At 45.9% G+C, this 20,148-nt stretch overlaps 1 protein-coding gene across 3 annotated transcripts in view; it reads left to right on the forward strand.

Annotated features, from left to right (window-relative positions):
- Positions 1 to 12,824, forward strand: part of GZF1 (GDNF inducible zinc finger protein 1) — a 108,751-nt gene extending 95,927 nt beyond the window's left edge. For all 3 annotated transcript variants that reach the window (XM_085612621.1, XM_085612622.1, XM_085612623.1), the window contains exon 6: positions 12,381 to 12,824. In XM_085612621.1, coding sequence (XP_085468747.1) covers positions 12,381 to 12,728 — 348 coding nt within the window. In that variant the 3' untranslated portion in view covers positions 12,729 to 12,824. The remainder of the gene's footprint in view (positions 1 to 12,380) is intronic.
- Positions 12,825 to 20,148: the final 7,324 nt, after the last annotated feature.

A 20,148-nucleotide genomic window follows, 5' to 3' on the forward strand; every position in this document is an offset into this window, starting at 1 on the left:
GCCGAGACAGTTCTGGTACTCTGAACTCCTCCAGCTGTCAGTGAATCCCAGAGTGTAGTTCCCTTTGATTCAGGATCTGATCTCCATGAGAGAAGGGCAAGTTCTTCATCCGCAGTTGACCTCACTGAACTTGCCAAGAGAGTCAGTGAGATCCAGGCGCCCTCTGTCTCAGAGCCTTTTCTTCAATTTAAATCAGATAAAGTTATTCTCAGGACAAACCCTAAATTTATCCTCAAAGTCCCTACGGCGTTTCATCTCAACGAACCAATTGTACTGCCCACATATTTCAGAAACCCGTCTTCAGCAGCGGAAAAATCTCTACACACTTTGGACATCAGGAGATGCCTCAAATTTTATATTGACAAAACAAAATCCTTTCAGAAAACAGACCAGCTGCTCATCTCTTTTGCTGGGCCTAGGAAAGGCTTAGCTTTGTCAAGATCTACCATTTCAAGATGGATAGCCTCTGCCATCTCTTTATGTCATAAGAAAGCAGGAAAGCCTTTGCACACCAGAGTTTGCGCTCATTCGACACGAAGAATGGCAACGTCAACCGCATTGTTCACGGGAGTATCGCTCCCGGACATTTGCAGAGCGGCAACATGGACAAATGTGCACACGTTTACCAGGCATTACTGTCTGGAGACAGCGTGGAAAGCGGACACCGCAGTTGGACAAGCAGTTCTACGGAACCTGTTTCACTAAGGTACCTCTCATTCTACGTATTGGTATGTTTTAATTAGATTGTCTGTTATATGCATTGTCAATACTTGGTTTCATATTTCGTGTTAACATGGTGACAAGCACAAAGACGCATAACTTTGTTTTGGGGCAGTATGACACATTATGATATTCTAGTATTAGGAAGCAGAGCCATACAAAAAGGGGTCTATCCTACAAATGCTACTTGGGTTATGCACTGCTGACTATTCTGATACAAGCATGTGAATCTATGAAAAATTCAATACTGGAGAAAAAACGAGTTACTTACCTGTACACTATGGTTGATATCTTTCATAGATTCACATGCGGCCCGCCCGCCTCCCCGTTTTCTCAGATAGACCACTTTTATCTCTAGATACATCCTTGGCTCACTCTATGGGCTGGTTGGAAATCTGAGGTATGGTGGCTCTGCTGGGGATTGTGATCTCAGGGCTGGCAGCTGATTGGTTGGTGTTTGGACCACATAATAATGGTGATAAGCTAACAAACTATATGCTTCCCTATGGGTTTTCTGTGCATTTTTTTCTTTTACTGCTATGGTTATTCTTTTACCGTCAGACTCCCACCATGATGACGGGGAAGATGCAAGCATGTGAATCTATGAAAGATATCAATACTGGAGAACCATAGTGTACAGGTAAGTAACTAGTTTTTAATTTTTTTATTTTTTATTTTAGAATCATAAAGCACACTTTCCCCTAAGGCATCCAGGCGCTGCCAACAGAATATAAGCTTTCCATATGAGGAACACTTATGAAAGAAAATATAACCACATCCTCAAATTCTTAGGGAGGGCCATGTAAGAGTTTGAACTGGTAATGTGGATTGGTAGTGTGTTACACAATTTGGCAACCTGCACTGAAAAGGTGCGGCCACCCCATCTATCCTTCCGAAACCTCAGAACAGTCACCTTCCTCAAGGAAGAGGATCACAGCTGCCTTTTAAGTTAATACCATTGGAAAGCTAACCTGAGGGGAAGTGGTCTCTGATGGTGCAGTGCCCGATGGACCATGGACAATGCTTAGAAATTGCCCGCTTTCTCACAGGTAGCCAATGTAGAGAACGCAAGCCCTCCCTTACTGACTGGCATTTGAGAATATTCAATATCAAACAGGCAACCGAGTTTTGAATAACATGGAGTTTGAGTGAGGATTTATTGATGTTCAAGTACAGAGCATTACTTTAGTACAGGCGAGAGGTGATCACTGCAGTGACTACTGTAGTTCTAAGCTCCACAGGGATAAAGGGATGAATCTTTCTAAAACTTTTAATAATGTAAAAACTAGAGCTTGTGGTCCTACTGACCTAAGTGTCAAAAATTAACATGTTATCAAAAATTACTCCTAGATTTGTAACAGGGGCAGCAGGAAGGAGGCCACAAGTCTCTGGCCACCACAGCTCAGACCACATTGAATGCTGTGCCCCAAAGACCAGGATCTCAGTCTTCTCTGTATTCAGTTTCAGCCAGTGCTCCTTCATCCAGATCCCAATGATCACCATGCAAAGTTAGAATTCCTCGGTCACTGATAGCATATCATCAGACACTAAGACAATAGTCTAGGTGTCATCAGCGTATGACATGACCTGGAAACCAAATGACCGCACCAGAGTTGCCAGAGGAGCTACATCTAGATTGAACAAAGTAGAGCTGAGCAAGAACCCCTGCGGCACCCCACAAGGGAGACCGCGTCACAAACACATGACCCAACACCTACGAGACCTCCACTGGCTCCCCTTCGAGAAGAGGATCACCTTCAAACTCCTCACCCATGCCTACAAATCCCTCAACAACATCGGACCCAAATACTTCAACGAGAGAGTATCCCTCCACGTACCCAAGAGGAACCTCCCCTCCGCCGACCTCACCCTGGCAGCGGTCATCCACAGAAACAGAACAGGCGGGAGAGCTTTCTCCTACATCGCAGGCAAGACCTGGAACGAGCTCCCCGTAAACATCAGACGCTCCCGGACACTCCACACATTCAGGAAGGACCTCAAGAGCTGGCTCTTCGACTGATCCGGAGCTGCCCCCCGCCCCCTAGTGCCTTGAGACCCTCACAGGTGAGTAGCGTGCTTTATAAACCCCCTGATTGATTGATTGATGCATGCCATCTTTGGGCGGGCCGGATCCGCCAGCGCACCTTCGGGCCCCACAGAACCGGTTGGGGGGCCTAGGCTTTCTCCGTCGACGGCTCCGGCCCAGGCGCCGCAGGTCCACCTTGGATCCAGGCCTGATCCGGATCGGCGCCGGTTGACCTCATTACACCTCCAAAGGCGCCACTTCCTCCGGCACCATTACCGCATTAGACGCCGGGCGGCCCCAGCCTCCACCCTGACGTGGACTCGGAGCCGGACCAAAGTTGCTCAACACCGGATCCGGTGCTGAGAGGGGTTTTTGGGCCCCTGTTCACTCCTTCGGTGCCTTTTCAGCCAGATTGGCACCCAGAGGATGATGAGGAGGACTGGAGAGCGGGGGGGGGGGAGTGGGGGGAGACAGAAGTCCCGTTAGCTGATCAGGTAGAATCTGAACAGGACGGGAGAGAGGAACTGGGGGATGCCGGTGTTCTGGACACCTCCCTGACCTTGACATGTTGTCTCCTCCTGCTGTGGCTACGGAGGAGGGAGCTTCGTACGCAGTGGTGTTGCGTAGGGCAGCAGAGGCTCTCCACCTCGAACTCCCTACCGTGGCAGTCAGATCTAACCTCCTGACAGAGGTGCTTCAGCCGGCAGCGAGCTCTTCGGAGCCTCTGCTTCCGTTCAACAAGGCTGTCCTTTTGGGCACTTGGTCCAGGCCCATCACGGGGGCTCCCGTGGATAGTATGATTGCCCGACGCCACCGCCCGGCCCCAGGCGACCACACTTTCCTTTCCCAACACCCCACCCATGAGAGCTTGGTTGTCCAAGCCTCTACTTCCAAAAGCGCATTCCTTACCGCCCCACTGGAAAGGGAATCCAAGAAGCTGGATCATCTTGGGAAGAAGATTTTCTCTTCTGCCAGCTTGGGACTGCTGTCGGTAAACACCGCATTGTCTATTGGGCCGTTATTCCTACTCTGTGGGGGACTCGGTTGCGCAGGTGTTGCCTCAGTGTCCGGAGGAGGCCCGGACAGTGCTCTCCCAGGCTGTTGCCGCCGGGAGTGATGCGACCAAGTTTGCCATCCGTTGTGGACTGGATACTGCCGACTTTCTGGGTAGAACGATTTCTACGTCGGTATCTCTTAAAAGCTACGCCTGGATGAGATCCACTGGCTTTTCAGGGGATGTCCAGAATTCACTCATGGACATGCCCTTTGATGGCCTTCGCCTTTTCGGCGACAAAGTGAACAACTCTTCAGAGCGTTTCAAGGACTCGCATGCTACAGCCAATTCCTTGGGCCTCTCCAGCCGCCCCGCGCAATCCGCTTTTCACCCCTTTTGGGGCTACTGAAGGAGTGCCCCGCTACGTCCCGCCCAGGGCCACAGGCTGCAGCAAGTTACACAACCTTCTCGCGGCCGGGGACGTGGGAACAACCGTTGTGGTTCCGGGGGTCAGCGGGGGGGACAGTCCACCAACACCCTCTCTTCCCCCCTCTGCAGCAGCCTCCAAACCTTCCTAGTCTGACTTTTCAGGCCCATCAAACGCCAGTGTGTGGCAGGATTCGCCATCACCTCCCCCACTGGCGCACCATCACGTCGGACAGGTGGGTTTTGCAGATAGTCCAAAGGGGCTACTCCCTCCCCTTTGAGGCTACCCCTCCAGCCATGCCACCGCAATACCACCGAATGACGGAGGATCACCTGGCCCTTCACCAGCAGGAAGTTACCGCTCTTGGCCAAGGGAGCTATCGAGCGCCTTCCTGCCCCAGAAGTAGGTTGTGGCTGCTATTCCCACTACTTTCTGGTTCCCAAGAAGGACAAGGGCCTGCGCCCTATCTTGGATCTCAGGAACGTCAACCGCTTCCTCCGAAAGGCGAAATTCAAGATGTTGACGCTTGCTCAGGTCTTGTCTGCCCTCGACCCGCAAGACTAGATGGTAGCGTTGGACTTGCAGGACACTTATTTTCACATCCCTGTCCTGCCGGCCCACCGGCGTTACCTGCGGTTCACGGTAGGCTACGAGCATTTTCAGTTTACTGTGCTCCCCTTTGGCCTTACCAGCGCCCCTCTTGTGTTCACAAAAGTGATGGCGGTGGTCGCAGCTCATCTGCGCCGATCAGGGGTTGCAGTCTTCCCATATCTATATGATTGGTTGTTGAAGGCGGGCTCGCCCCAAGCAGTCGTCTCCCACCTCCAGTCTATGGCAGACCTCCTGCATTCGCTGGGGTTCTCAATCAATGTGCCGAAGTCACACCTGGATCCCTCTCAGAAGGTCCTCTTCATCGGAGCGGTTCTGGACACTGCACGGTTTCGGGTCTACCCTCCCGAACAGCGAGTCCGGGATATTCGGGCTATGATTCCGATCTTTCAGCCTCTATCCTGGGTTTCGGTCAGAATGACCCTGAGGCTGCTGGGCTTCATGGCCTCCTGCATCCTACTAGTCCATCATGTCAGATAATATATGCGGGCTCTGCAGTGGGACCTGAAGTTCCAGTGGGTGCAGCATCCGGGGAATCTGTCCGACTGCGTTCAGATCTCCGAGGGCACTGCTCGACAACTACAGTGGTGGCTCACGAACCAGGATTGGGTCAACGGCAGGTCCCTCTCCCTTCCCCAACCAGAACATACAGTGGTGACGGACGCATCCCTTCTGGGATGGGGCAGCCACATAGGAGAGGCGGAGATCATAGGCCTCTCTTCTCCAGCGGAGTCCAAGCTCCATAACAACCTTCAGGAGCTCCGGGCGATCCGTCTTGCACTCAAGGCATTCCTTACCTCTGTCCGAGGAAGAGTAGTGCAGGTGTTCACGGACAACACCACCACCATGTGGTACGGCAACAAACAGGGCGGGGTGGGGTCGTGGACCCTATGTCAAGAGGCATATCCCCGGTGGTTCAACACCTGGCAGGTTCACTGAACGCCAGGGCCGACAAACTCAGCCGCATAGGCATGATGGATCACAAATGGCGTCTTCACTCGGAGGTGGTGCAAGGTCTCTTTCGACAGTGGGGAGATCCTTGGTAAGATCTATTCGCCACCAAAGAGAATGTGCAATGTTAGCAATTCTACGCATTGGAATTTTCAAGGCAGCACTTGCTAGGCGACGCTTTTCGTCCCGATTGGAGTTGCGGTCTGTTGTACGCCTTTCCGGCTATACCACTTGTGCCCAGAGTGCTGAAGATGATCAGGCGCGACCGGGCCCAAGTCATTCTTGTGGCTCCTGGTTGGGCACGAAGAGTCTGGTATCCCGAGCTGCTCAACATGGCCGTGGATCTCCGAACCGTCTGCATCTTCGGGAGGATCTTCTGTTGCAGCAACAGGGGACGGTCCTCCACCCGAACCTGTCCAGCCTCCACCTCCTTGCGTGGAAATTGAGCGGCGGCAGTTGACGTCTTTCGACCTGCGTCCCAAAGTCTGTGATGTCATTCTGGCAGCCAGGCGTCCCTCCACTAAAACGATATACGCCTGCCGGTGGAGCAAATTTGTGGCATGGTGCACAGCAAAGCCTGTGGATCCCCTCTCTGTCCCTCTTTCTGAGGTTCTCTTGTTCCTTCTTTCTTTGGCCCAGCGGGGCTCTGCTCTGGGCACTATCAGGGGCTATCTTTAGGCCATCTCTGCCTTCCTTCGGCTTCCAGATCAGCCATCCCATTTTAAGTCCCCGGTTGTAAATCGTTTCTTAAAAGGCATAACTCATCTCTTTCCTCCTATTCCCTTTGTTATGCCTCAGTGGGACTTGAACCTGGTTTTAACCTAATTAATGTACGCTCCATTTGAGCCGCTTCACAACTGTCCCTTGAGGTTTCTAACTCTTAAAACTGCATTCCTGGTAGCCATCTCTTCTGCCAGACGAGTAAGTGAGCTCCAGGCGCTTTTTCTAAGCCTCCTTTTCTGTCTGTGCATCCGGACAAAGTTGTCCTCAGGACTCGTCCATCCTTCTTGCCCAGAGTTGTCACTGCCTTTCACATCGGGCAGACCATCACTTTGCCCACCTTCTTTCCTCCTCGTTCGAAAGAGGAAGAGAGGCTCCACCTTCTGGACCCAAAACAGGCGCTTTCCTTTTACCTGGATCGCACCAAATAGTTCCGGGTGAATGACCAGCTCTTTTTTGGCTACGTGGGTACCAAGAAAGGTCGGGCCGTACACAAGCGGACTATCTCCCGACGGGTCGTCTTGTGTATCAAAACATGTTATTCTCTTGCTAAGAAGGATCCTCCAGTGGGGCTGCGCGCCCATTCCACCAGGGCGACGGCAGCCGCTACTGCTCTGGGACATGGCATTCCTCTGAAAGATATCTGTCAGGCGGCTACGTGGTCATCGCTGCACACATTCACCAAGCACTACTGCCTGGACAGTCCAGTCCGGAGAGACAGCTTTTTTAGCTGTTCTGTGCTCCAGGACTTTCTGTTGTGAACTTGGTTTGCAGACCCACCTCTGGGGTTGGTATTGCTGGGGTATCTCTTCTAAGGTAAGGATTCTATAACTAGCGTGTTTCTTTCAGATGAACAACTTACTTACCTTCGGTAATGATATATCTGTAAGAAACATTAATTACTTATAGATTCTTTACCGCCCCACCCATCCTCCCCGTTCTGCGAACTGATTTCTAGGGTTAAGGTTATCCTTTCAGGGCCTTAATATTGTGCAACAGTGGTCAGTGTGTTGCATGGCTCTGCGTTTCTGGCGCGGAAAGTCGTGTATAGAACTGACGTCAGCACGCGAAGGCGGCGTATAAGTAGCTGCCGCAATGTCATCCCAGCGACACAAAATTAACGACAGAAGCGTAGCCGACCGACGCCAACTTCCGACGCGCAGAAGTACTACTGACAAAAAACTTTCCGGATCCAGTCTGACGCCTGGGGGTAATTCTAAGGTAAGGAATCTATAACTAACTAATGTTTCTTACAGATATATAGTTCCCGAAGGTAAGTAACTTGTTCTTTCGGTTGAATTGTTTCCCCCTTGGAGAGGGCGCATGTGTGAGGCTGCCTCCCCTCAATTATTTCTGTCGCCAGCGGCCCCATCTCTCGGAGGGCTGGTGCAGCGATGAGAGAAGCAGCCCTGCCAGGCCGACATACGAATTAGTGCAGGCTCTCATTCTCGGTACACAGAAGGAAAAACAATGCACAGCTTTGAGCACTCCTGCACTCTTAATCAGCTCCCAAGGTGGCCAGAGCCCGGGGAGTGATGCCAGCTGCCTCTTTGCCCCCCTTGTATGGCAGGGAGAGAGCGGTGGAGGCAGAAGGCCACAAACCATCTGTGTTCTCCCCACCCGAGGATGCAGGAAAACAGCAACAGCATTACCTGCTCAACAGCAAGGGAGTGGGCTCTCCACACTACCCTTTTAAAAAAAAAAAAAAAAAAAAAGAGAGAGAATAAGGCTGTGAGTGCCATGGGAGGGCCCGGGAACCCAATAAAAAGAAAAGTAAACTACAAAGGTAAAAGAACACAGCATGAGGACACAGTTGGATATAAAGAAGAGCAGGTGAAACCACTCAAGTGCTTTTCATGTATTTCACTGTGGAAGCGCCTCTTAATGCCATGCAAGGGCTTTTATTACATATTTGTGGTGGCACAATCTGGGAGGGGACACCACCAATGTACTAAAATGAGTTGTGAAGGGCTGCAGGCAATGCAGCAGGCCTTGAGACCCCCCTCCACTGGGCTGCTCTTGAAAGTCATCTTACTTTTCAGGGGGCATTACAATCATAACCCCAGGATAGGTACTCCTGTAGCTGAAGGTTTTACTCCTGGGCTCTGGAGGGACGCCCTGTGGTCAGTCCTGTGGCTGCATCATATGACCTGAAGCAAGTAAAGAAAAACTCTGATCCTTGTATTTGTCATTATTTTGAACATTAATGCTTTATTAATAGATGTATTTACAAACATTATAATGTATAATTATTGTTCCCATTAGTTTTATTGGTAGTATATTGCTGAGGTATAACGTGGTTATTATTATTAATGTGGCAATCCAACAAATCCAGAAAGCCTGCCTTATAAATTTTAATGTGGTAACCAGTTCTGGCCCATTCCTGCGGACCCCCCCTTGCTACCATTCAAGCCAGTTCGCAATCTGGGAGTTTCATTTAACGAGAAACTGACCTTGGAAACACACGCTAATAAGATCGTGGGAAACTACTTTTCTCTTATTAGGGTTCTGAGGAAGATTCTTCCTCAGCTCCCTGCTCAAACACACCCCTTGGTAGTTAGGAGCTTGATTTTGAGCAGGTTGGATTATTATAATTCTCTGCTGTTGGAATCCCCCAAGTTTTTAACTGGGAGACTGCAGAGAAATCAGAATATGGCAGCCAAGCTGGCTTTGACACGCCACCGTCAATCTTCTTCTTCTCTTGCGGAGCTGCACTGGCTTCCCATAGTGCAGAGGATTCATTTTAAATCCCTCTGCGTTGTGTTTAAGGCACTGCATGGATTGGGTCCCATACCATTGCAGAGTAAATTCTGCTGTTATTCCCCCCCTCCCCCCCCCCCCCCTCCCCACACTGCCTTCGGTCCTCTACAGCTAACTGGGTGAAGGTACCCCTGACTACAAGAGCTAAGCTGGGGGGACAAGCTTTCTGTGTTGCCGCTGCAAGACTTAGGAACAAGTTACCCCTGGCATTACGACAGATGAAAGATCTTCCATCTTTTCGTAAACAAATAAAAACCTGGCTCTTTCCTAGAGTTTAACATCTTCCTGCTCATGTCATAGTTGTCTATTACTGTCTTTCCCTCTTTAGCGCCAGGATGTCCGATGGGTTGCAGTGCGCTCTATAAATTAGTTTTACATTACATTACAGTTGATAACTGCCTTATTTAAAATGACACCCAATGACAAGATGCTACATCTGATACAGGTGGTGGTATTGGGATTATGGGTTTCTGAACCCACAGGAATGAAATGTGATAAAAGTATGTCACTAGAGATATTTGTATCTAACTGATGTAAATATTTGTATTATTTAGTAGTGTGTGTGTAATAAATGTACTTTTCCTTTTTGAAAGAAATAGACTGGACAAATATTTATTGGGTGTTGAAAAATTCGGATTGCTGCTCACACCAGCTTTTCTTTGTAGGCATTGGACTGCTCTGCTTCACTACCCAACGAGAGTCAAGTGCTTCAATGGGGTGCTTGGTTCCCAGTAATAAGGCAATTGCAGATGTATTACTTGTGAAAGACTCATCTTTTGCAACTAATGACCCAATTTATAACACTTTTCGTACCCTTTGCAAGGTTTAGCATGCTTTCTTGTAAGTAGGTGTGATATCATTTATATAGCTTTCTATAACTCTGAGAAGACACGCGTGTGCTGTAATTCTCACCAACTTCCTGTATGATGTGCAGGTGTATGATCGAAATGATGTTTTCTGTAGGATCATCCCAGGCTGGAGAAAAACATTGGGGTCGTGCAGACTAGAAGTGTTGCCTGGGGCTTTATGCACATAAGCATGTTTTGTTTCTCCAGAGAATGTGAAAGATGGGTGCAGCTGTGGATGCAGGACCTTAGCAAATATATGTTAATGATGTTTTATATGAGATTGTGGTTGACAGGGCATAGTTAAGCCCTCCGGTAATTTTCCCATACATATAGTGACGTTGTGGGCATACCTCTGGGATATTTGATACTTTCCTACTGCCTTTGATCCATTCACATTGGAAATGTTGTGTAGTCTTCTGGAGCTTGAGCCTGGCTTGGAAAAAAGAATAGCTTTAATTGCTTTCATGAATTCTGACTGTTGTTGATTGCCCATATTTTCTTGGGTAGCGTGTTCTATACCTTGCAGGTTTTTACCAGGAAACATCTTCTGCTTCTACTAGCTTTTCTGAAAGAGGAAAGATCAGCAGAGGTGCCAGTTTCACTCTAAGTTTCAACGTTTGGGTGTTGAGTTTGAGTGTGGATTGGAGAAAATTGGTTCAGTGCTGTTGAACACCCTGTCATCAAAATAGAGAGCTTTAAAGGATTTTCTCCTTGCAAAACGTAGTCAATTTATGACTTTGAGGCCAGGGTGATGTGCTAGGGCTGTTCAGATTAAACTGCCTGGTGTCAGAGTTCTGGATTTGTTGGAAGTTTGCCGATTAGATATTTTTTTAGTCCAATGTATTGTCCATTGTCATATTGCAGATGTGACTGTACTAAGACGGTTGAGGCTTCAATCCTATGAGTGTAGCTTAGCTATTGGAAAATCTGTTTTAATGTCCAATATCATTGCAGGTGCTTTTTGTCACATGATAACCTGTTTTTCAAGTAGGAGTTAGTAGTGCTTGATCACCCCCTATTCCCTTATACCTCTTGGTATGGTTGACCATGCCTAGAGTTTGGTCATAGGTTTCCCATCTTCCATGTGATACAGTCTCAGTTCTAAAGGGATTTGTTTTATGAGATTGTGTAGCATCCAGTTGTTAACTGTTGGTAGGCACCTTGTAAGTTCAAATGTCTTCTGGTCTGATGGGCTTTCTAGTTTAAGAATAATCTGGGCGTCCTAATTGTAACTAGTAAATTTAAAAGAGTTCATGAGGTGTAACCATGTATATGTCTAAAAAGAGCGGTGTCGTCCTTGACGTTGGAGAAACGTGTGCCATCTTCAAGAATGGAGCTAACAAGTATGGAGATAGACACAATTTGTGTTCTGTCTATCAGGTAGGACTGTATCCAATTTAGAACCTTACTCTGAATCTACTGTGTTCATGATATCATCCCAATTTGCACATAGTGTTGATTCAGTGCTTTTATTAGTCCTGAAACCTGATTGCTCATCAGAGAGGAGGTTGTCTGGTAGAGAAAATGTGACATCTGAGTGAATGCTGCTTTTTCAATTAAAGTGTCTAAAATTTACTCATTCTATATTGAGCTGTTATTAGTTTAGGTTTTAGTCCCTGCTTCCTCCGGATTAGTTTGATGTAACACATTTTTAGTTCCCTTGAAAATTCTCCAAATTATAGGGATTCATTAATTAACACACTTGTCAATATTTGTCAATATAGCATCAAGGATGTTCTTGAAAATATTTTGAGGTGTTTGGGGGCTATAGGTATGCCGATGATCTAGTGATGCTGCTTGTCATTTTTAGCTCAATTGCTTCTTTTATGGACAGAAGTTTAAAGGAGCACAGTTTGGGTTGGATGTTGGTGTGATTGAAATTTGGTCCAATAGAAAGTGGTATGGTTGGTCAGTGCTGTTGCTAGGAAATGAGTCTCAAGATCTCTGGTTTTTTTTTTAAAAGAGGTTTTCTGTAAAAGAGGTGCATGGTTTTTGGGAGCGAATAGTGTGGTCCGCCATGCACTCAGAGTTATTTTTTCAAAAATAACTATTACAAGTAAGCAACTTTCATCAGGTCTTTTACTTTTTCGTATTCATAACAGCACAGGCAAACGATCCTCTGCTTTTTTTCGGGGTGTATAGAAATTGTTCTACCCAGGCGCTAAGTATGACAGTGTGGATTACAGGTCAAATGGCTCAGTGTGGTTAGTAAAAGCAGTGGGCATTGGTGAAGGCTATGAATTAGACTAGTTTTACAGGTAAGAACGTTTTCCTTTACATCTGCATGTAAATTATGTAATAAAAATTACTTTTTTTTTATTGTAGATCCATGACAAGAAGACACCATGGAAATCTTTCCTTGTGGTTTGCTCATCTAAGAGCGATGACGTTGACAAAAAGGAACATCGAGCTGAGGATTATGATCGATCATCAACACTATCAGAAAACTTGCCACCTCTTTCTAAAGATTGTAATTTTCAAAATTTGGTGGTTGTTCCAGCAGATATGACTGAAATGCATCGAGACAATTCAGCTACTATAAATAACAAACCAAACACTACACTACTTCATCAGGAAGTACTGATCGCTACCAGCTTGAGTGAACTTGCAGTGCTGCATGGACATTCTGATTCAATTCAGCCACAGATTCAGGCCATCGTGAACATGGATTAGTGTACCCATTTATTGTCTATGAATCCAGCCTAAAATGAAAGTACCAAATATTCATAAGACTGGCAACAACTTAGAAGTAAATTATTTTTTAATGTATTCTGGGTGCCTTTATTCCTGTGTGTGGGAGGTTTATCAAGCACAATGAGTATGTGGCTCAGGTCTCATCAGTAAAGGCATAAGTGCATACACACATCCATGAAACCTAACAAACAGTCCCCTTATTCACTGGCTTCTGTCACAACTCTTCTTACAACTGATTATTCCTTTTTCTTTGTCTCCGGGAACAAATGCAGTTTACATTTTTGTTTCCCATAGTCCAAAAATGTTTTTAGTTTTTACTCTACAAGTTGCCTCTTGCCTTGCACAACCTTCTGAACCCCCACTTAATGTTGCAATAGCCTGGACTTAAGTGTAGAATTTAGGGGTTCAGATCCCTTCCAACTGAAACTGTTTTCTGCGCATGGTTGATAGTCACCAGGACTGTAGAGGTGAATTCCTGCACCTCTCCCTCAGATTGAGCGCTTATATTATTTTCTACCTCAGAAGGCAATCTTTGTTGAAATTATTTCTTGGGGTTCTGCAACTCACTTAAGTAAATAAGCAGAACATCCTTTAGCTTGCCTGTCTCTCACAGGCTCTCTGCCAGAAACCTTTCACAAGCCTTATTCCAAGAGCTTTGTAGAGATGCCATGTGGGCCTGATAACGTGGAAAATCAGCAAGTGTCCTGGGCTTAATACCAATAGCAAAATAGAGGTGTCCTCTGGGCTAAACACGGAGTAACAATGAGTTGCATGTTGGAATACCAAGAGTACAGTTATATGCTTTTTCCTCTTATTTTAACTGGTCCTTGATGGATGGTGCACCAGACAAAAATCGCTTTCTTTGCTCTGCTCTACTTCTCTGGTACATCAGTTTAGACAGGTACTTAAAATTGGGGTACAAAGGAGAACAAAAGGACACCCCATTGGGCAGAAAGGTTTGTGGCAAGTGGCCCACACCTTGAGTCGCCAAGTTTTCACTGCCAGTCATCTCAAAACTGACATCTTTGGAGGACCAGCTATTAATACCTCCAGGTTCTCTACCTCTGGAACCCTTAATAATTTTCGTAATCCGCTTCTGCATCCATGGGTACGATCCAGAAATATGCATTTCAAAAAGAAACCTTTCTTTGATTAATGGCCGAGTTCTGGGATGCTACATTAACTGTAACCGAGTCAAATTCTGTAATGAGGATTTCACTTTGTTCTACTTGGTGTAACATCCAAGAAAGCACTTACAACAGTGCATTAACAGTAGGCATTTTTTTCTGCCCTTTGGATCAAGTATCCTGTGAGTTGGGTCTTTGATACAATTTTTCTATCAAATGGTTGGAACGATTTGTTGTTTTTTTACGTCACACTGCATTCTTTGTCAAGTCAGACTTTTATCTTGAATATATCGTAAATGTATGCATGCATTAGTCTTCACCTTTTTAAAACAGAGAATCAATAACTTTTTATTAACAAGCTTTCATCTGAAGTTGTGAGAAGGTTAGAGGGCAGTTATGTATTTTCCTGTTTCATTACACCAGGTTTAAGTTTTTTGTTTTTAAGAAACGTTGTGGTTCATGAAGAATGAGTGCAAATGTTTAACTGATCTTTCTGGGGCTCCTTGTATACTTCTTTGTTCCTGCCCCATAGAGCTACTGCAGTGGAGGAAGTAGGGAACTGCCCCAATCTCTGTCATTGCTGGACTGGGATTTTATTGCCAGTCCTGTTGATAGGCGAGGCCAGTAGAGCCATTGTCAAACCAGGTTGAAACTCTTGTCAAAGCCTGGATGTTCTTTGTCATGATGGAGCGTCCTGAGCTCCTTCCATCTGAACTACAAAGGGAGTAGGAAGTCTTGGAATTTGAGAAAGTATGCTGCATGATCCCAAGCTGGGAGAATATTGCAGGCCTCTAGGCGAGCACCGCTGACAGATGTCAAGTTTCCCTGTCTTGACGTTTAGAACCTCTGAAAGGCTGTGATCCCTCATATGTGTTGGCTAGAGCTAGTGGCTCCAAGTTGGAAACATTTAAGTAGGCAGGTGAAATAATGGCTACTGCCTAGAATCTCTAACACATTCAGCTGTTTGGCTACCACATGGATGAGTTACATCCCCTTTATTCTGCAGAGTGCCTTCAGTCTTGAGGCTAACAGTTCTCCCAAGAAGTCACTGATTCCTTCAGATATATGTGTGGCTTGGATAGGCTACATGATCTAGCTAATCTGTTGGTGTCCTGAAAGTATCCTCACAGACTTAGTTATCAATATCCAAATGGGTTAAGACTCTCTTAATAAGGTTGCTCTGGTGGGTCATGGCTCTGTATATTTTTAACTGCTGTTGATGTACCACTTGTCAGTTTTGTATATGGGCCAGCTAATCGAAACAAACCTTGCCACAAAATGTTGCTAATATCTGAAGATTCGTAAGGAACATTGTAAGTTTTCTTAAGTGATAGGCCTAAGTCAGATGCGTAGAGCATCTGCTGGGTTTTCTTTGGTCCCTTAGAGATATGTTACATGAATGCAAGATACTGGAGCAGCAGGAATGTCTTTGCTCTTGCAGAAGATAGAATACGTTCTGTAGATATTGCTTATGTTCTTTTGCTATCTTTCGAAAGACACTGATACCCTTAACATACACTTATACTCTAAGTAGATTCATGTTTCTTACTGTAATCTTTGAGGCTTTTGAGCATTGACAGGGTTGCTAAAAGGCCATGTTGCATCCCCTTGAACTTGAAGAAGCCCAGTGGAAAGCTTGAACACCCTCTTTTTTGAGTTTCCTCCCCCTACAGGAACCTAATAAGTGCCACTTGACAGATCCATTATGGAGAACAGAGGCATCGGCAAGGCTATTAAGCGCATCATATCTCAAGGTGTTATGTTCTGCCTAAAACCAATCACAAAGGAGGGACTGAGGGCTTTTTAGACAGGTCCAGCATACATGCCCTAACAATAATGAAGATACAAAAGGTATGCTGTTGCTATTTTTGAGACAAGAGGAAACTGGTTTTATGTTGTCATGAAGTGTCGGAGGATGAGGATTCCTCTTCTTGGAATATAGGGCCCTCACACACCCGGCAAGGTGTCATGCTTCATCATATGGGCTGCTCCTCGTCAGGTCGGCGCTGCAATACCTGACGGGCTCCCTATGAGGGACTCTTTGGCGTAGATCTTTTATTCCAAATGCCGTTGGAGGGTGAGGGGCCTAATCAGTGTAGATGAAGGTGTATAACCTGAAAAGAGTATTAAAACAGGTCAGGGAGTACCAGCGAAAACTATTTTAATCAATGGGTCTCCCACCCTGATTAAAAGAAACAAAGGCACATGTCTGAGATTATGTCTCAGATAGGGCGCTCTATTGTGCGGTCATCATGTTTCTCTCCTGGTAGTTAATCAATCTAGTGGCGATTCGTCAGGACCTAATGCAATCAAATCTATGTGCACATGGGTGGTTGTATGGTGTGATCTACCCTTTTAAACCAACCTAACACATGCTATGTTTAGTACCTGATAGCATATGACCAACCCTAGTTGGGTTCCCGGCAGAAGAGGGTAGGTCGGCTGGCCTTTTGCAAAACCACACAAGGAAATTCCTTGTGAGATGCCTGCCGGGTATCGATGAAGTAGATGGAGAAACCCAACTAGGGTTGGTCATAAGCGTGACACTATGCCGGGTGTGTGAGGACCCTATATTCCAAGAGGAGGAATACTCATCCTCCTACACTTTATGAACACACAACACCAGTTTCCTCTTGTCTCAAAATTAGGAACAGCATATCTTTTGTATCTTCGTTATGTTCTGCCTAGCATGGTTCTGCTCTTTAAATTATGGCAATCATGCACATTCACACCTCCTTATTTTTCCTAGAGGCCAACACTATTGGAAAGATCATGGACCGCAAGACTCTTTTTTTGAACTTGCAGCTTTTAGATCTGCATGCCCTGTATGTCCTTGCCTGGACCATTCTCTGAAAAATATGGTGCTTTTTCAGAAGATAACACGTCAGCCCACAGGGGTTTTCTATTGGTTCTTCATGGCTGGCTCTATCATGAAGAAGTCTCCAAAGTTCAGATACCAAGCTTCAAATGTTGGCACTTCCCATCGGCAGACATCATCTGGGCTACTATGCCTGGCAGGCGAATCAGTTCCAACTTGCTACTACCAGACTGAGTGATGAAATACTTTGTGACATTGATGCCTGGTACACTGATGGGTAAATGGTGCCTGGCCTCTGTGGGCTTTGGGGCATTTTAACCAGGACATATCCTGCTTGGGTCTTTGGCCTGAAGCTTCCCAGTGGCTGCTGTTCTGAAATAAACTTCAATCTTAGAGACATTACATATCATCACCTGACACTCTGTTGCAGGAATTGTAATCACATGTCTTCTGGGTAGGTTGACTGCCCACCAGCCAAGTCTTTAGTTTCCTTTTCTTTGGTATGTCTTATGGCATTTCCATTTTACAAAAGTTGCCTGGAAAAGCCATTTTCCAGCACCGTTTGGCTAGTGCTAGTTCTAATGTATTTACATCATGCTTGGCGTCTGTGATTTAGCTTGATGTTGTTATACCCATTCTCCACGTGTAGACAAGAATTCTCCTGTGCCTTGGATGCCAGATCCTTCCATCGGTTCTATGGGAAATTACTCAGGTACTGCTTTTGCAGTGGCATGTAAATGGTGGCGACATAGGAGCTGGCTTTTAGGTTGGCCATGCATGAATGCACTTTTAGATCTGCTGGAACATCATCTTCAGCCATCACTTGCTCCTTGGGTTGTGACCAGTGCATTTATCAGTTGCTGGCTGGCATGGGGCAGTAGCAGTCCTCTACTTTAAAAATGTACTTCCATCCTCTACCTTCCTCATAGAGCTGTTCTTCAAATCCTAGGTTCTCCTTCCCATACTCTGTCATTTCCCTGCAGCTCTGATGAATAGTGGAACTTGAATATCTATATCACCTTTGTTGGATTTGCACAGATTGGGCATCAATTTATGACATGACTTTCTTCTCCAGTTTTAGTTTAGTAAAGTGCCTGTTTCACAGGGTCTTCTTTCTGAAATCTCTATATCCCCTTTAGTCTTTCTCGGCCGCTCAGGTGCGGCCTTGTGGCAAGGGTGAGAGTGGGGTGTCCAGTAAGGGCTCATCATGCTTTAAAGTTATCCTAGTATCCTACAAAGGGATTCATCACCATGCTGTAGAAGGTGAGGCGCCATTCTGCTGATTGTTGGCTGCTTATGTTTCTGGGAATTCGGACAGCCCTCTTATTCTTTCAGTCTAGGGTAGGACGTAAGTAAAAGTGTTTTGCCATTTCGCAAGCCAGATTTCAAGCATAACTTATTTAAAGGCGCAGTAGAGAACTTGCTGCACAAAAACACTGACCAAATCAGATGTGGATCCATGCTGCCTGCTGGAGGCTATTTGCAGGAGCTCCTTGTTGTGGGTCATATATGCAGATATATTCTCCCCTTAACCACTCAAGGTGGTCATATGACTTATTGGGATCTGATTCTATGCTTCTGTAGAGCCCATCCATGCTGATGAAAACCTTCTGCGCACATGATGTTTGGCTTTGTTCTCAGATTGGCTGTGAATATGGCAGTAGGGCCGACTAGACATGTATTAATCTATGACCTCTTCTCCCTTGTTGAGCAGACATACACTCCTTTCAGCTGGCACTTCAAAATACAAAATTATTCTCCTCTTTTCATAGGATGTACCCTTTAAAGCATTCATAACTTAATATACTTGATCCCATCTTCCTGGGGATGTGTCAGGTGACTGGTTGGCTGGGAACTCTAATGATGTTGCTGTCGCCAGTTGTAGAGGATCCCTTTTTGTGCATGCCAAGTGGTATGGCTTCCAGTTTGCACACATTACCACCCACCCATGTCCTAGGTTTGTCCCAAATCCCATCAGCAGTCACTGCATGGTCAGGATGTTGTGAACACACTGCAGATTCGGGTACTGGTTCAAATTATATTTATGCCAGAAAATACTCAGCTTGGGATTCACTGCTGGCTAGCTGGTGCAGACAGTGTATAATCGTGATACTTTGTGTCTATCTGAGTACAGGAATACATATATTAGGGCTAGGATTTCTTCAGTCAGACTCTCTAGATCTTGCAGCACATATGCCTTGGAAATAAGTGCTGGGATGCCTCCCACAACAATGCATTTTTCAGGCTCTCCCACATGCAACACGGCATTTGCCTACACGAGTCTGAAATCTCAACCGAACCTTTATAATATTTTGCAGGTTATTGAATGCTAACGTGAAAGTGGATGAGCTGTATGAGTTTGTACTTACTGCCAAGTTGACCTGAGCCAAGAAATAGAAAGGAACAGGTGTTACAGTAAGTGCTTGCAGTGGCGGGGGAGCTCCCTCCCATGTTGGTGTGAGAAATGTGCCTCTCCTAGTGACTCACAGCATCTGTGTTGTACGTATGATGGTGTAATAACAATGGATGGCACATGCAGGGTAGAGTTGATAGCAACAATTGCAAAAGTCAGTTCTGTAACCGATACTTCACAGCAAATGAGTGCTCTAAATCGTCAACTAAAAATAACCTCATTTGTTTTCCTGCACCTATGCAAAGATTGGTTTAGTCAAGCCAACATGTGACTCTTTTCTGAAGTACTAAGGGTCCTGTTGTACTCCATTCTACTTTTGATATGCTTTTCAGGCCATGTGACCTTAGCAACAAGGTAGGGCTTGAGCCTCTTCTGTGACAAAGGCTACACAGCGGTTGTTGGTGATGATGAGTCGACCTGGGTTCCAGCTGAATAGCAGGTTTGTGGACAGTGATGGTAAAAATGGTGCAGACTGGAATCAACAAATGCATATTAGGTTACAGGTTGGATCACTGAAGCAGTGAGAAATCACATTGTGAAAAAAAATGTAGCATGGAAGTATGGTGCTCCTATAAATAATGCTTGGTGCGCAACCCACAGTATTCATATTTTCAGACTGTTTTTCTCGTTAATCAGCATGCAATTACAATGCAACCATGTGGTTTGATTCGAACCTGCTTTGATAACAGCCCTTGATGGCCTGTACCACACACCTTCGGACATTAGCCAATGGTACGCACCCTATCACCAGTTCCCTGTTTTTCACCTTACTGTGTGAATGGGAAATCTGCTTCTCTCAAGTTATGCAACTCATTATGCCCTCTTTCCCATTCAAAGAGTTTTGCTATACTCTGACGTCCATCCTCCTTTGTCACCTTAGGTATATTTTACTATGTGTGTTATTTCACTAACCATTTGCAGTAGAGGAGCATTATAACCTCTGCATCTCTTATTGGGGAGCAGTCATCAGGTTCACATATGTTCTCTGTACGGTAGTATCAGAAGAACTGCATGGGGTTTCCAAAGAGTAAGGGTACATCT

This window comes from Triturus cristatus, chromosome 6 (genome assembly GCF_964204655.1).
Source record: "Triturus cristatus chromosome 6, aTriCri1.1, whole genome shotgun sequence".
Lineage (NCBI taxonomy): Eukaryota > Metazoa > Chordata > Amphibia > Caudata > Salamandridae > Triturus > Triturus cristatus.